General features: G+C 36.9%; 1 protein-coding gene across 3 annotated transcripts in view; it reads left to right on the forward strand.

Annotated features, from left to right (window-relative positions):
• SMARCAD1 (SWI/SNF-related, matrix-associated actin-dependent regulator of chromatin, subfamily a, containing DEAD/H box 1) overlaps positions 1 to 18,345 on the forward strand; it is an 85,218-nt gene that overhangs the window by 24,170 nt on the left and 42,703 nt on the right. For all 3 annotated transcript variants that reach the window (XM_010385598.2, XM_030918922.1, XM_030918924.1), the window contains 3 exons: positions 4,684 to 4,852; positions 7,720 to 7,786; positions 11,607 to 11,707. In XM_010385598.2, the coding sequence (XP_010383900.1) occupies positions 4,684 to 4,852; positions 7,720 to 7,786; positions 11,607 to 11,707 (337 nt within the window). The remainder of the gene's footprint in view (positions 1 to 4,683; positions 4,853 to 7,719; positions 7,787 to 11,606; positions 11,708 to 18,345) is intronic.

Consider the following 18,345-nt stretch of genomic DNA (forward strand, 5'->3'; position numbering starts at 1 on the left):
TCTGGAAGAAGGTATTCCAGACTTGTACTTCTCCTCCCTCAAGCCTGAAATTAAAATTAGCTATTTCTCCAAGTAGTTCTGGTTCTTTTTAGTAGGAAATGATGCTCGGAAATTGAGAAATTTGTTTTGTGTTCATTCTTTGCTGCTGATGAGGTAGGAATTAATGTCATTGCCCTTTCTGCAGAAGGACCTAGGAAATACTGGGGTGTAGGGGGTTGGAGTTAGGGAGAGAGAGAAGGAAATATGTGAAAATGTGTGTGTGTGTGTGTTTTTTAATCATTTGTTTATAATGATTCTGATAATTCTAATCTGTCACTACAGGGCTTTTCTTTGCCTCTTATTCTGTGTTGTCTTCTGACAGTGAGAACCCTGACTTCTACCAATGTCAGTGTATTTACTAATCTGCTCAGTCATCTAGTATGCATAAAATAGTTTTAGAATAGCTACACCCATACTACTTGACCATTAAGCCCACTAAGTAGAGTTTAAGATTTGTTTATAAGTTTTATTTTTGTCTTTAGATTGAGGGTATACAGTCAGTGCACTTGGATTATTAATTAGTTAATTTAAATGTTTTGGTATTCATTTGAAATACCATTAATTAGTTTGTATTCCTTTTAGGGTTTTTTACCTTGTTCTTTTCTTTTAAATTTTACTTTCAAATTTTTAAAATATGAATAAGATTCCAAAAATAAAAACTTTCTCACTGCAAGCTCCGCCTCCCGGGTTTACGCCATTCTCCTGCCTCAGCCTCCCGAGTAGCTGGGACTACAGGCGCCTGCCACCTCGCCCGGCTAGTTTTTGTATTTTTAGTAGAGACGGGGTTTCACCGTGTTAGCCAGGATGGTCTCGGTCTCCTGACCTCGTGATCCGCCCGTCTCGGCCTCCCAAAGTGCTGGGATTACAGGCTTGAGCCACCGCGTCCGGCCATAAAAACTTTACAAAGAATGTACTCGAGAAAAGTATCACTCTCTCACTCTCTTTCCTATCCCTTCTCCTTTCAAACCTTAGAACTAATCAGTTTGTTTAGTTTATTGTCATACTTTCATGTATTTTTTTCTTGTTTCTTACACAAAAGATAGCATACTACATGTGTGTATATTCATTTGTTCTTTATTTACTTAGCATTTATGTATGTATCTCCTGGAAATCATATCAGTTCTAGAAATTTTTACTATTTTTTGCAGGTCCATAGTTCTACATTGTGTGAACGTTCCTTATTTTATTCATTCATTCCCCATGTATGGGCATTTTGGTTATCAGTTTCTTAACCTTGACATTTATTGACATTTGGAGCCAGATAATTCGTTGTTATGAGGCGCTGTCCTGTACATTTAGGATGATTAGTTAAGTATCTCTGACATCACCCCACCAGATGCCAGTAGCATTTCCCTAGTCGAGACAATCAGAAATACCTCCAGACATTGCCAAATATCCTCTTGCAGCAAAACTACCCCCCGCCCAACTTTGAGAACCCACTGATGTAGATGCTAGAAACTCTGGCAGTAGATAAAATCTCCTAGGAAGCATTCATAGACAAGAAAGAACTGAAGACAGACTCCTAGGCAGCTTCAGCAGTTGAAGGTGAACAAAGGAAGAAGAGTCTGTTAACGAGATTCAGAAGGACAGACTGAAAGGTGAAAGGAAAATTAGAAGTAATGTTGCAGAATCCATGAGGTGAGGATGGGGCCAAATATTCAAAGATATATTTGTCAACAATGTACAGGACAACAAAGGAAAACTTAGGTAAGCTATGAAAAGTTTTTATTCCATTCAGCAGTTTAGAAGACATTATTGTCCTTAGTGAGAGCAGTTTCACTAAGTAGTTGTGCGAAAGAAATAAAAACAGTAAGTTTGACAACTCCATAAGAAAGGAGGTAGAAAATCAGTCTAATAAAATCTGTGAAATAGAGGAGAATTGGCATTTTTTTTTTTTTTCCTGCTGTGTCCATAGTGCCTGGAAACCCTGGCACATGGAATTAATTTGAATTAATTAATGCAGTTTTGAGCAGATTGCCGGCTGGGGAGGAAGAGCTTATGAAGAGAGAGAAGATTCAGGAGAAAGATAGTAGATAGTTAAAGCAGAGTCTTGTAGATGTAGAAGGGACTAGAATGCCTTAGCAGTGAGAGGGGACTTTGTCTTTCACAGGAAGGTACTTCTTTATCTTAGACTGGAAAAAAGAGCAAGTTGTCAACTCTGTTGTTCTTACAGGTTTTTTTCTTTTAAAGTTTCAAGCATATAAGAAAATGAAGTAGTATATAATGAACACCTGTGTACCTTCTACCTGGATTTAACAGTTGTGTTCCATATTTGTTTATTGTGTCATCTATTACTATTTTTACCTGAAGTGTTTTAAATTACGGACATCCCAGCATTTCTCCCTTATTACTGATTATGTATCTGCCATCTATCAGTGAACAATTCTCTAGTATCATTTAATTTGCACCTTATGTTCAGATTTCATGTATTTTATAGCTGATTTTTTTTAAAACCAAGACCTAAATTACATTTGGCTATTAGGCTTCAACTGTGTTAATCTAGAATGGGCCACTCCCGTTTTCTATTTCTCTAAAGAGATCAAGTCTTTCCTCAGAAAAAAATAGGTTTTTCTTTTTCTTTCCTTTTTTTTTAAGATGGAGTCTTGCTCTGTTGCCCAGGCTGTAGTGCAGTGATGTGATCTCGGCTCACTGCATCCTCTGCTTCCTGGGTTCAAGCGATTCTCATGTCTCAGCCTCCCTAGTAGCTGGGATTACAAGCACCACCACCCCGCCCAGCTGATTTTTTTAATTTTTAGTGGGTGGAGTTTCGCCATATCGGCCAGGCAGGTCTTGAACTCCGGACCTCAGGTAATCCACCTGCATTGGCTTCCCAAAGTGCTGGGATTACAGGTGTGAGCCACTGCACCCGGCTGGTTTTTCTTTTTCTTCATGACATTATTTTCTATCACTTGTATTTCCTGTAGTCTGGAAGATAAATCCAAGCCATGATGATACTCATGGTCAACATCAATATTTAATACCACATGAGACACGTGAATTTGTTAGATCAGTGAGTCTGATCACTGGGTAAGCCAGAAGAGTAAATATCTTGGGTAAGCCAGAAGAGTAAATATCTTTGAAAGTGGTTATCCAGGGCAGGAATTATAGAGGGATTTCAACCTGAATGCTTTCATTTTCTCAGTCAGCTAAGAGGCAAAGTCAAGTAGGGAGCAGGGAATACAGAGAGGCAAAATGAAAATTCACAGTTGAGTACAACAGGAATGAGAAGTCTAGGTATAATAATGCAAAGGAAATACATGTGATTGTCTTCAAATTTTGAAGGACGGGCATAGTGATGAAGAGGTGTATTTGCCTCATTACTTTAGAGCAGTTTCTCAGAGCTGATCTCAGGAATTCAACCTAGAAGCTTTTGAAATACATACTCTGGCTAGGCGCAGTGGCTCACACCCGTTAGTCCAGTGCTTTGGAAGGCCAAGGCAGGCGGATCGCTTGAGCCTAGGAGTTTGAGACAAGCCTGGGAAACATGGAGAAACCCTGTCTGTACAAAAAACACAAAAAAATTAGCGAGGTGTGGTGGCAAGCACCTGTGGTCCTAGCGACTCAGGAGACTGAGGTGGGAGGATTGCTAGAGCCTGGGAGGCAAAGGTTGCCATGAGCCAAGATGGCACAACTGCACAACAGCCTGGGTGGCAGGGAGTGGAACCCTGTCTCAAAAAAAAAAAAAGCCACACATATTCCTGATCTTTGGGAATTTGCTTTTAGATGTTCTTAAGCATCACATATTGTACCATAAAGGACACAACAAAAATAACCTAAGTACATATAGAGAAATTGCATATTCCGGATATGTGTCTAAGAGAGCTATTCAGAAATAGAATTAGCAGCATAGCAAAGTCTGAGTTTGCTGATGTTAGGAATATACCTTAGTATAGACCCATCTTGCTTTCATTCTCTGGTCTCTAGCACTTATATTCATTTACTATTCTAGTTCTGATCTCTAGAATGCCTACCATGTTTGAAAACCAAAATTTCAAAATGCGATTGTTTTGTCTAGGAAATAAATGAGTAAAATTTGACTCAAAATGTCTTTTATAAAGGATAAACATATAAAGTTAAATCGAACAGGAATAAAGTTAGTTGTTGTAGAATAAATCCTCATATGAAATAAATGTTCTCTGTTTGCTCAGGAAATGTTTTGTTTCTGGCAGAGATTCCTTTATTGAATGGGACCTTTCTGATTTTAGCAGTTAGATCCTGATCACACCTAGGTAGGCCTGAAAATTACTTTATCTTTGTATCCATTCAATCTTCATAATTTCTCAGGAGCAGCATAACTTCGTCTGATATGGAGAGTATTGGTGAAAGAAGATGAGTAGAGGAAGTGGGCATGCAATAAATGTGTGCGAATCCTAACAAAATAAATGCTAGAAGTTCGTTTTGTTCTTTTCCATCCCAGCTCAGGGTTGAGATTTTTTTCAGTGTATACTGACGTTGGTAATGTAGGTTTTTCACGTAACTACACTGAAATGGAAAAACAAAGTTCCCTTTCTGACAAGTATAGATTACATTTACTATTGAAAAGAACTGCAGATGTGTTGTACTATGTATATACATAGACTGTATAATGAAATAACATTAGTGATACATTAAAAATGTTTTTTCCTCCTCTAAAAATATTTTTAGTTCTGAGCCATCCGAAGATGAAGAGTCCCAAGGCCTTCCTACCATGGCACGTAGAAATGATGATATTTCAGAATTGGAAGACCTTTCGGAATTAGAAGATCTTAAAGATGCTAAACTTCAGACTTTGAAGGAACTTTTTCCACAAAGAAGTGACAATGATTTACTTAAGGTTATATTCTTTTATAGTAATTGGTTATTGTAACTGTAATGAGATAAAATCTCTCCTGCGTCTAGTGCTATAGTTAGTAGTGGATAGTCATTTTTCTAAAGACATCTTATGTTTGAAGATATTAACTATTAAAGGAAGTAAATGCCAGAAATTTATTGAAAGTCTTAACTTTTTGATAGATGAGGTTATTCATTTGTAAATAATGCAGTAACTGTAGCCTTAATAGCAAACATAGGTTGTGAGTTTTTTTGTTTGAGTGTTTCTAAAATGCATAACCTCCCCATTTCCATTAGAAATACTCAGAAATGTCAGGAACCACTCCATAAAACTGTGACAAGTGTTTGCAGTGGCATTTAGTGCCCTGAAGCCAGCAATGCTAAACACCCTACAGTACAAAGGACAGTCCTGCGTAACTAAGGATAGTCCTGCCAGTAGCACTCTTGCTGAGAAATACTGATTTAACTACAGAAACAAAGTAAAGGAGTATGGTTGACCTGTAAAGTGATGTTAAGGTATCTCTAATTATAAGAGTAAAAAAAAAATTGACCAATTAAGTTTTAGGTAGAGAATAAATTTCTGAAGATTAATAAACAGTCTATTCCTAGCTCTGTCACTTATTAGTTTAATTATCTTAGGGGAATCATTTAATTGCAGGTCCTTTGTATTTTCCTCTTTGTATCTGTCATCGCTACTACCGCTACCAGTTCTCCTCCCCACAATATGAGACTTAGGAGTTAACCATATCTGTATGGACTAGGCAGGTAACTTTTAAGTGGTAACTATAGAGTACATACTCTTTTAGAAAGAGGTAGCTGCTGTCTGGCTCCAGCAGGACATGGCCATGTGAACTATCAGTGATAGCCCATTTTTACTGGATGCTCACATTTTTCAAATAAAGCCATAAGGCTGGATTTTTGTTGAGGGTTGGTCACCACTTTAACAGCTATATTCCTATGCCTAAAATCACCCATTTAAAATGTACAATTTAGTGGTTTTTACTATATTTATGAAATAATGCAACTGTCACCATAATCTTAGTACATTTCAGTGACACCCAGAAGAAACCTTGTATCCATTAGCAGTCACTCTCCAGTTTCCTCACTCTCCAGTTTTCGTCTCTGTCCCAGCTCCAGGCAACCACCAATCTATTTTTTTTTTTTTTTTTTTTTTGCCTATTATTGATATTTCATATAAATGGGACCAAATATCTGATATTTTGTGACTGGCTGCTTTCACCTAGTGGAAGAGATTCATCGCTGTTGCAGCATGTACTTTGTTCCTTTTAATGCTAACTAATTTAAAAAAAGATAAAAATAAACATGCAGTTCAAGCCAAACAAAATATGTCTATGAACCATAGGTGGTCCTGTGCCTGCCAGTTTGAACTCTTAAGTGTAGATTACATTAGTTTTATTCTATGTTATTTTTGACATGAATCCACTGGATTTTTCCCCCAAACCATTTTGATAACTGTCTTACTATTAGCTAAATGAAACTTTAGTGATACCTTGAGTCGGCATTTTCTCTGACAGCAGTGTTACTTATCTGCTAATGTGATTCTTTTTTTTTTTTTTTTTTTTTTAATGGAAACAAGTGTAGACCCAAGGGCTAACATATTTTAAAGCAGTAATAAAGATCTTCCAATAGAATAAACATGGAGTATTAAAATATTTAACATAAAGGGGCCAAATCCTTTAAAAATACTTTCACTTGATTGCCAATTTTTAATGTAGTTCAAAGAGTTGTTTTTTCTTGTGAAAATATCTTTCTCTAATTTTGTAATTTTATTGGAAAAATAAGATTGATATGCATAATTTCCCTGAACGTTTCATTAATCAGTATCTGAAATTGTGAAATTTAGCATATCACACACTCCAAAGCAGAGCACTCTCTTGAGGTAATCTGTATTTCAAGTGATCCCCTTCAGTTCTAGAGATTTAAAGGTAATGTTTATAAATTACTCAACAAAAGGTTTTAAATCCATATAAAAGAATTCAAGAGGTTGTGAAATAGTTCTAGGCTTGCTAAGAATATGCTTTGGCTATTTTGAAAATGAAGAGGGGCCAATAGGATATATCTGAGCATCCAAGATTAGGAAAAATTAATGTGGAAGAGAGCACTTTGATTTGAGGCTACTTGATTTAATACAAAAAGTACCTTATTTAAAAGTAAGATCTTTTTAAGACAAGTAACTCATTTGAAATATGGGAAGCTATAACAAGAGAAAAATAGGGGATTTTAGTTTCTTCTGAAATCTAAAATTACTGAACAGTGTATTAGAATGATGTCGTGCAAGTAATATATGCATATGTTCTTGAACAATTCAAACAATTCAGAAATGGAGTAAAATTTAAGAACCCTTATCCCATTTATCTTGAGCAGATTGTTTTTAAAGAGTAGAATTGTCCTTTTTCTCCTAGAAATTAAAAAATTTAAAAAAATATAAATAGATGTCTGTCAGTCCCGTTTCCCCTTTCTGTCTCCATCTGACACGCACACGTACACAAATGTGAGCATGCACACACATGCACAGAGTGCCTACAAGTTAAGTGTTAAGTAGGAAATTTTGTGTAAAACTTTGTAATTAAAATAGAAAAAACCTGGGATATACTGTATATATGTGATTATATTTTAATTTTTTCTTTATAGTAAGGATGAGTCAACCTGATACATTGTAAAATACGCTTAAAGTTCAGACCTTTTACGTAAAACAGATTTTCTGAAAATTTATCATAGGACTTAATGAACTTAAACTATGACACACATACTTTCCTAACATGTTTATATTTAATGTATTTGTTTTTGAATATTTCAGTAACAATTCTTAAAGTGCTGATTTAAAACATTAATCTTTTCTCGTTCTGTTAGTTGATTGAATCAACAAGCACCATGGATGGGGCAATTGCTGCTGCCTTGCTGATGTTTGGTGATGCAGGTATGCCTGACTTAATTTTTGTCGATTTGTTGTTACATCGTAATAATAGTACCTTCTCATTAATATTGCTCCACAGTTTATCAAACACTTTTATGAATTCTTATAGGAACCTGTGAGGTATTAATAGTTTCAAATTTTTTCCCTAGAAAGGAAAGAAGTTTCTCATTGATAATTTTACTGCTTTTCTACCAAATGTCATAACAGTGAAGTTTTGACAGGATATATTTTCTTTCTTTTTAAAGTGTAATTTCTAGTTGCATTGTGGTTTTATTATAGGTTTACAAATCTTAGTAGGAACATAATGTCTTAGGGAAAGTCGTAGCTGGTAATCAGCATTTCTTCATTTAGTAAATATTTTTTCATGTTTCGGGGCTTGGGATACAAAAATAAATGTATTTGAATGAGCTTGCAATATAGAAGCGTGTCCAATTTTTTAATAAATGCTGTTTTTTTTTTAACTTGCACATACCAAAAAAAAAAGTAAAAATCACCTGACCCTACTAAAAAAGTATTTAAAGTAAATAGTTAAAGCAAACCCACACTTCGTTAACCACCCTTAAATTATAACCACCTTTTATGTCATTCTCAACTTTTTTCCGGCTTATATACACTGGCATACAACACACATACATTAGGTTACAAAATGTAAATATATTGGTTTGCATCTTTTAAAAAATCATTTAATAATTTGTCAGGGATAGCTTCACATTCCTCAGTGACTACCCACAGGATTAGTTTATTAACTGTTTCCCTATTAATTAGCACTTATGTTTTCATTATTGTAGTACTAAAGTAAACGTCCTTATACATAAATAGAACAAAGATTTATGTTATTTATGTTGGCTAAATTTCAAATTAGGATGCTTAAAGTGTATGCACATTTTAAATTTTAATGTGTATTTCCATGTCCTTTTGTTAAAGGTTATGCCAATTTATGCTTTTATCAACAGTATGTTTGTGAATGCTCATTTTTTCTAAGTGGATTCTTTCTACTTTTAATTTTTTTTAAGTTTAAAATATGTACAAAAATAGAAAACAGTATGTGTTCCCATGGACCCATCATTCTTCAATAATTATCTACCTAATTTTTCTTCCACTAAGTGGATTGTATTTGAGTAGACATCTACATAAGATTTTATTTTCTCCATATGAAATATTTTAAATCTTTAATTTCCTCCAGTTTGAGCAAGGAGACAGTATTTTGTGGGTGCTACCTACACAAAGTATCAAGATACTTTTTTGTCTTCTATTATTAATAGCTGTGTGACCATCAGCAGTGTTGCTGACTCTTCTGTCTTTGTTTCCTTAGCAGTAAAATAGTATATAATGGGAAACTCAGAGGTTGCTGTGAAGAACTAACAATGTATACTTCTTATTAAGGTGCCTGGTACATAGTGAGTGCATACCAAGTGTTAGCAGCTGTTTGTTTAAGGGTCATCTGATGATTAAAGAAAAGTTACAGGAGAATGTTACATTACTGCGTCCCTAGCACTTATTTTAAAAGCGTCTGAGCTAGGAGTATGCCACTGCACTCCAGCCTGGGTGACAGAGCAAGACCTTGTCTCCAAAAAAAAACCTCCTGAAAAATTATAGGCTCAGTGAACATTTGTTGAGCTGCAAAATGCTTGAGAAGTTTTGCAGTTTCCCAATACATTCTTACTGTCACATTATCTCATTAGTCCATAAACATTTCATTAAAAACAGGTTATGGAATTACTTTATTCCACAGTAGCATCTAATCTGTTTTCTCTTGAGCAATTCATCTTACTCAACTTGTTCATTAATTTCACAAATATTTATTATGCTTCTTTACTAGGTAGCACAGGCTGTGGCTTGGGTACTGAGGCTACATGAGGAAACAAAATGAATACAACCTCTGCCCTCATAGAGTTTACAATCCTCATTAAATTTATTTAGCTTCAGCTGAGTTTTTTCTTATTCTTCCATTGTACTTCAGATTATTTCATTTAAAAAAAAAGTGGCAAATTACAAGGAAACAAAAATTTAGGATTTTCTTGTTTTTTAATTAAACTTCCATGCTGCATCATGGAAAAGACAGAACAATCTCATCAGACATCTTCATTTTTAGTGTAGTGCACTTTGAGGTAGTATATAGAATGGCAGCTTTGTCTAACCTTGAAGATAAGGTTAATCTTCAATATACTATGTCTTTAAGACAGGAAACTATACTTGCCATTTTAGGACAGTTTTCAACAAAAGACCTTTTCAAATACCTGTAAGTGATCTTTAACAGATCTGCAAATTGTGACAGTTCACATTTTTTTTAACCACAAATTGCAGTCTTATAGACAGCCTGCATATTAAACACTAGGGATGTTTTTATGCTGTTTCTTTTGAAGTTTTGTTTTTGAATATGAAATTACAGAAACAAAAAAAATGCATATCCAAAGTGTTTACTCTGCTTCACAAAGTAAGAGTACGAATTTATTGATGTTGTCAGGAGTCTCTCTAGCTGTTCTGTTGTGTTCTTTTTTTATTTTTTATTTTGAGACAGGACCTCACTCTGTCACCCAGACTGGAGTGCAGTGGTGCAGTCTCAGCTCACTACTTCTGCCTCCCAGGCTGAAGTGATCCTCACACCTCAGCCTTCCAAGTGGCTGGGACTACAGGCAGGTACCACCACGCCCAGCTAATTTTTGTTGTTTTAGTAGAGGTGGGGTTTCACCATATTGCCAAGGCTGATCTCGAACTTCTGAGCCCCAGAGATCCGCCCACCTCAGCCTCCCAAAGTGCTGGGATTACAAGCATGAGCTCTGCACCTGGCTTCTGTTCTATTCTTTTTAGGAAAGAATTCAGCATGTCTAGGTGATGTGGCAAAATTATCTGATTTGAAGCTTTTTTTTCAGACTTAAAATATTACATTTAGAATATTGTGGTTAGTATTTGTACTGACAAGAGTACTGTGCTTTAAAATGTTAATAACATTCCATTTTATTTTGTAATAGCCATGTTAATGAAATGTTTAAGCTGACATGTATGTATTTATTTCAACTTCATAGTTAGGGCTCTGATACAATTAATGCTGAGATCTTAAACCTTTGTAGTCTTTAGCAGGTGCTTTCATAGTAGCACAGCAATGTGTCTGACAAATTTGTTCTCTGAAAGCAAAAGTATTTAAGAAATAGGTAAATGTATACAAAATGTATACAAGCATACATAAGTAGCATATGTAGCTCAAGTTTGTTGTCTTCCAATCATGACAGTATGCAGATTTCCTGTTACTGCTGTACCCTATGTTATAGTCTCTTGTTTTTACATTAAAAGCATTTGTTGCTTAAGCTCTCTGTATCTCTATCCTCATTTGGGAAATAAAAATGTTACCTACTTTGTAGGTTTGTTTGTGAAAAGTAAATGAAACAGTAGTTTATAAAAGACCTTGCGCAAAGCCTGGTACATAGTAGACACAGAAATTACTGGTTTCTGTGATGGTATTCAGATAACTTACACTTGGTGGGGGTCAGCTTTTTTTCACTGCTCAACATTCAGCCACTGGGAAGAAACCCTCCTTCCTAATGTTGCTCTGTAGAATTACTCACTAATTTAGAAATGTGTATTTTTAGATTAAATAATGTGATGGTTTATGAATATAGTATTACAGTGATTTCTACTTCTGAAAGACTGCAAAGGATGTTGACTTTTTTTTTTCAATTCGGTCATATGTAGAACAACAAACACTGGGCCTGATATTAAGAGAACTGTCTAGTAATTCATTATAATACATTTTTGCCTTTGTTTTACATTAAATTGATTTTTTTGCTGTTTCTGTGCAAAGTTTGAGTGTGCTGCTCTGCTTTAAAAGGTGGTGGGCCCAGGAAAAGAAAATTATCTTCTTCTTCAGAGCCATATGAGGAAGATGAATTTAATGATGATCAATCTATAAAAAAGACAAGACTGGATCATGTAAGTTTACATTTGAATTACAGTATCAAAATTGGCTGCTTAACTTTAGAATATATTGAGTTTGTGGATATTATTAGACCTGAAAATCCACCTAAATGAATTCCTTTCTTTCACAACTAAGGGAATTTATGTCTACATTTAATTTGTGACTGTTTTTGCTTTTTAATTTATCCAGTATGAAGCCTGTTTAAGCACAGACTATTTTGTGTCTGTGGATATCAGACCTGAAAATTTGTCTAAATGAATCGTTCTTTTCTTTCACAACTAAGCCAGATAATTTATGCTTCTATATAATTTGTGACTGTTTTTGCTTTCTTTTAAATTTATCCAGTATTAATTGCTTAGCTCTGCCCTCTTTGTTACATTGGGTTCTCTGAACTGTGTGCGTGTTAATCTCCAAATTTCCCCTTATTTATAAGGACAACAGTCAGATTAGGTCTCGCTCTAATGACCTCATTTTAACTTGAATATCTCACTAATGACCCTGTCTCCAATAAGGTCGCATTCTGAGGTACTGGGCAGCAGGACTTCAACATATGAATTTGGAGGGGACACAATTAACCCATAATAGTGGTGTTTCCAGAAGCAGGTAGATAGGGAAGGCAAATTCATACTTAGAGTAGGTTATCTGTTACTGTGTCTTTCATGATGAATTATGAAGGTCTAATCATCCTGCCACCAGACAGTTGACTGAATCTCCCAAGGAATGGTGCTATAATGGGGACTCATTGTTGGCCTCTGTTCCTTGCAGGTTGAGCACTGACCGTAGCAGTAGCCAGATTAATCTTGGTGTAGAAAATCTTACCTTGTTGACTTGCATACACAGACTCAAACCCAGTTGCCATGGCCATTTGTAAATGGGCCTATTGAGCAGGCATTCAAGTGGCTGTGGACTTAACTGGTGTTCACAAATGGGTGATCTTGTATACCTGATCTTTAAAAATTTTTTCTGCCACATGTGCACCCTTGGCTGAACATTCACATGAACACCATTATCCTTGTATTCTCTTCTCAGGATACCTTCTTTTTTTGTTTTGTTTTTGAGACAGAGTCTCACTCTGGCCCAGGCTGGAGTACAAGTGGTGTGTGATCTTGGCTCACTGCAGCCTCTACCTCCTGGGTTCAAGCAATTCTCGTGCCTCAGCCTCCCGAGTAGCTGGGATTACAGGCATGCAGCACCATGCCCAGCTATTTTTTTTTTTTTTTTTTTTTTAATTTTTTTGTAGAGATGGGTTTACACCATGTCAGCCAGGCTGGTCTCGAACTCCTGACCTCAAGTGATCCACCCACCTAGGCCTCCCAAAGCACTGAGATTACAGGCGTGATCCACCACGCCTGGCTGTATTCTCAGAATAACTTTTATTCTGAGATGTTCAATGATGTACCTCTTCCCCAGACTTCCTGGTTACCAGTTTTTCAGTCTTGTTCTTCTCCTTAGCCTCTGTCCATGATATATTGCTGATCTCTACCCCTGGCCGTCTCTTGGTACACAAAATGGGCGACAAGATGTACTGCCCAAAGTTGTACACAGGGCTACTCTCTGAGTTGGGTTTATATTACAGCAGTTGTTCATTTGACTGGTTCTAAAATTACGCAAATCTTTTTAAAGTCAAGCCAGTTCAGGCTGGGTGCAGTGGCTTGTGCCTATAATCCCAGCACCTTGGGAGGCCGAGGCAGAAGGATTGTTTGAGCCCAAGAGTTCAAGACCAGCCTGAGCAATATAGTGGGACTCCCATCTCTGCAAAAAAAAAAAAAAAGAAAGAAAAAAGAAAAAATTTTAATTAGCTGGGCATGCTTACAGGCAGCTGTAATCTTAGCTACTCGGAGGCTGAGGAGGAAGGATTACTTGAGCCCAGAAGGTTGAGGCTTTAGTGAGCCATAATTATGCCACTGCACTCCAGCCTGGGTGACACAGTGAGACCTGTCTCATAACAAACACATGAAGTTTAAAGATTTCTCCCCTCTTTATCAGGTAATAAAGAATTTTCTCTTTTTTTTTTCCAAGACATAGTCCCACCCTGTCACCCAGGCATGATCTCGGCTCACTGAAACCTCTGCTTCCTGGGTTCAAGTGATTCTCCTGCCTCAGCCTCCCACGTAGCTAGGATTACAGGCGTCCACTACGCTTAGTTAATTTTTGTGTTTTTAGTAGAGACAGAGTTTCACCATGTTAGCCAGGCTGATCTCAAACTCCTGACCTCAAGTGATCCACTTGCCTTGGCCTCCCAAAGTGCTGGGATTACAGGCGGGAGCCACTGTGCCCAACCTATCGGGTCATAAAGAATTTTCTATAATGCCTCAGGTATTGGTTGAAAAAGGGGCGGCAGTGATGCAGAAGCAGGTACCGTGAGAGTCTGAGACACCTGCACATGCAATTTATTTGTGTCTCTTGAACCTACTGAAGTCCAGTCTCAAGTATACCATTCTACTTGATGGGTTGCTGCTGCCAATGCTAAGGTTTAGGCTGGGTAAATCAGATACCAGATCACATAACAACTCAAGTCTCATGGTCATTTGATGTTCTGTGGTCAACTGTTCTGCTTTCATCAGGATTTATTATCAAGTCAATAGCTATTTCACAAGAATACGTCAGTCATTTTTGTTTTTAAAATGTGAATTTATTCCAGTGTTAATACATTAGAGAACGATTTGAGTATAATCCAAAATTTGCATGTGTTTATGTGCAGTTTTGCCCGTGAGAAATAGTAGGTGATCATAGAAAGTTGCTTCCAGCTGAACCAAGCTACATAGGAATGCATAAAACACACACGTTTCCAGTATCCACTGGCTGCCTCTTTTTACCATGTATATTATCCTGTTAGGTGGTGATGTGCTATTCTTTGACATTTGTGATCTTTTCTATTTGAAAAAAGCACTCATTCAACATCCCAATCCTATCTAAGCATTCTAGTTCAAAAATGCCACACAGTGCATGCAGAGGGAATGTTTTGAGTATTAAGGAGAAGCTCGAAACAAGAGAACATTTAGAAAGAAATAAGAACATACGATAGATCCCAAGCAAGAGATATAAAGGAATCCACATTATGGACCATCAAAGATAATGCCACAAAAATAAAAGTGTATGTATGGCTGGACCACGTTCAAGTGCTGAAAAGTCAATAAGAGCAAGGCCTGAAGAAACAGAAGAAAAGGAAAGATTGTCAAATATTTGGATTCAAGACCAAAGGGTGATAAACTAAGGGACAACCTTTCCCATATAGATCTTTGTAATTATATACACAGATCTAAAATAGAAGTCGCTGTACCCTGCATAAGTGGCTCCTTTTAGTGCTAGTAGTGGTTGCTTTAATGATTTCAAACAATGCTGTAGTTTCCTAAGCCTTTGGCTGTCAGACATAACCATTAGTGTAGATATGAAAGCTGCAAAAGAGTTTTTCAGCAGTGATACAGAAGTAAATTGAAGAAGGCAGCTGTGTATGGTGTTAAATTCTTGGTTTTGATTAAACAAATAACCTGTTATGAACGCATGCCTTGAATAACCCAAATATGAAAGACAGAAAACGTGCTCTGGGATTTAAGGCTCCTAAAGGTGACATAACTAATATTCGGCACCAGTGCCAAATAGAAATTTGAAGCTGAAGCTGAAGCCAATAATATCACTCACCAAACTGTGAGCCTTTTAAAAGAAATTGTTAAAGTCAGAATTTGAGGATCATGTCAGGTATAGCGAAATGTATGGATGACTGCCCACATTTGCATTTATATTTTTACTTAGTTCTCTGTTAGAGAGGATGAATGCCCCAAAACATTAAAAAAAACAAAAACAAAAAAAACTTTAAAAATTCTTATAGTGTATCAAGCTCTCTCTCTCCAAAAGCAGATTTCAACCTATGTCACATTCTTCCTTTTGCCTCCAAAAACTGCCTCCCTGATAATAGCCCCTTTTTAAAGGTGTGATAGCAGTATAGCTTACTATTTTAAAATGAATGTTTAAGATATTAATTGATGTTATCTAAGGCAGGGATGCAGAAGTGGTTATAGAATGTTGGAAGAGGTTTAACATTGCAATGTCATTGTTGAAGCCTGGAGTAACATACCAAGAGTGTTTGTGTTATGTGTGGCAGAAGGTTGCCTTTGACTTGATTCTTTATTTTGAAGAATTTGATCCTTCAGAGAAATTTTAAAAGTTTAAAACAAGCTATATTGATCTAAGAAAACAGTTTGGACTTGGAGCAGTCAAAAATGAGGATGTTGAAAAGTTTCTGGGGTCCTATCCCGATGATCTAACTGTAGAAAACATTCAGCAACTTGCCGCTGATGGCTGTATGGATACAGAAGATGATGATGACAGTGATGATGAAAGTCAGAAGTCTGTACGCCATGACATAATACAAGTGATCAGTTGTTTTAAATGCTGTGAAAAAAGTTGGACTGCCTTGAAGATAATGGTTTTACTGCTGAAGATATTAGAATAGTCTTGTATGGCATCCGGACGAATTTGGAACCATACAGGCAGCTTTAGTGTAAAAGGAGGAGGCCGACAACACCACAGAAATTTTATTTATTCTTTATATTTTAAATTAGTACAGCGGACATAACACAAGGACAGTGAGCTACAACCTTCTGTATCTGGTGTTACACATTTCCGTTCATTTTCAGATAACCCATCTTTTACCACTTCACAATAACTCATAAGCTGTAACACTCCCGATGTCCACAAGCAAACTCCAGCTCATATTTATTGTAGTATTTATGTATTAACTATTTAGTGTGTGTAAAATTGTGGTATCGTTTTTATTAGATTTCCTTCTTTTTTTAATGTGTCACTGATGAAGTTTTTGACATTGTATCTCTAACAGTTTTTCTCCTAACGGCTATAATTTTTACTTTAACAATTTTACATAGTGTAATTTTTGGAAATGCATGTGTCACAGCAAAAGTGACTCTGGTCAGTAGAAGAGGACATGATGACCTTTCTTTAAAGCTCTGCAACAATTTTCCCATTGGGGCTTGCCAGAGACTTCATATGATATCCTTACCTGCGACAGATTCTTGGATAATCGTTGCATCTGCTGGTGTCATGAAACCCAAATGGCAGAGTACCTTGTATTGCACTCTGGACATGGTACAGAGCCCTCTCTTAACCCAGGCCCCATTCATAACTGACAATCTTTTTTTTATTTTTTTTTTGAGATAGAGTCTCCCACTGTTGCCCAGGCTGGAGTGCAATGGGATAATCTTGGCTCACCGCAACCTCTGCCTCCTGGGTTCAAGCAATTCTCCCGCCTCAGCCTCCCGAGTAGCTGGGATTACAGGTGCCTGCCACCAAGCCTGGCTAATTTTTTGTATTTTTAGTAGAAACAGTGTTTCACTATGTTGGCCAGGCTGGTCGCAAACTCCTGACTTCGTGATCTACCTGCCTCGGCCTCCCAAAGTGCTAGAATTGCAGGCGTGAGCCACCATGCCCAGCCATAGCTGACAATCTTAAGAGGTATTTTATAAAATCAATCAATCAGTACACACCCGAATGAAGTATATCTTGCCTCCAGTGTGCAGTGAGCTCCCAATGTCCAAACAGTCTAAAGAGGCAGTCTAAAGAGCCTTTCTTTTCTTAAGAGTGGAGTTTGCAACATGCTCCAGACTGCACTCCCATAAAAGTGGTGGGCCTCAGAGTGAGGATGGTTATTCCTTCCCCCTGATATGTGGCATGTACGTATCTGACCAGTACCATTGAAAATACCCACTACCTGTTTATCAAGTCCAGTCAACATGATAGCTTCAGTATAGTGGATCAAGTGATACTCTCTGGACTGTGCAAAACCATCGAAGTCCGTGAGTACTGTATTATTTGAGAGAGCCAGGAAAGTTACTGTAACTCTGAAGACTGAAGGTATATCATTAAACCTGCCAAGATAAAAACAGATTGCTTCCGTTTGATCTAATTGGGAAAGGAGAAAGAGCAAGTGCTTGATTGATAACTGCATAGCCATATTGATTTGCTCCAGCAAAAATACCACATCCTGTAAAGCAGCTGCAGGTGGAGTTTGATTGTTTATGATACTCTTAAATAATTCTCCCAAGACTCATCTACTTTTTGTATAGGTCAAGGAGGCATCTTACATTAGGATGAAATGGTGATGTCAATATCTGCAATTCCTTTAGGACTGTAGTACTTGTTTATTATTGTTGTTCTGATTGAGAGGGACAATTCTAGGGACTTGGATTTGGTGTTTCCCGAAATAGTGGCCCATACCTCATGGGTCAGGGAACTAATATAATAGGGGATTTCTGCCAGTGCCAAATATGTCTGTTCCAACTATGATTCTGGAGATGGAAAAATAAGCACTGAGTTGAATCATATCCCTTGGGCCCACTGAGATAGATAGGGGCCCAAACTTTATCAACTAGCTTTTGTAAAGCATCTGTGTAACCTCCTGTACCACATGAGTATATTCAGCCACCAGGAATTACAGCTGGCAGAAGTGTGGGATCCAAGAGCAAACAGCACATGATAGGCACACCATCTACTAAATACTGTGCTATCATATATTTGATTCCCAAGAGCTGTTTACTGTTTTCCAAATAATTTTATCGAGGTAAAATTCATGTAGCATTAAATTAACCATTTTAGAGTGAACTATTTAATGCTATTTAGTACATTTACAATATTGTATACC

This window comes from Rhinopithecus roxellana, chromosome 2 (genome assembly GCF_007565055.1).
Source record: "Rhinopithecus roxellana isolate Shanxi Qingling chromosome 2, ASM756505v1, whole genome shotgun sequence".
NCBI lineage: Eukaryota > Metazoa > Chordata > Mammalia > Primates > Cercopithecidae > Rhinopithecus > Rhinopithecus roxellana.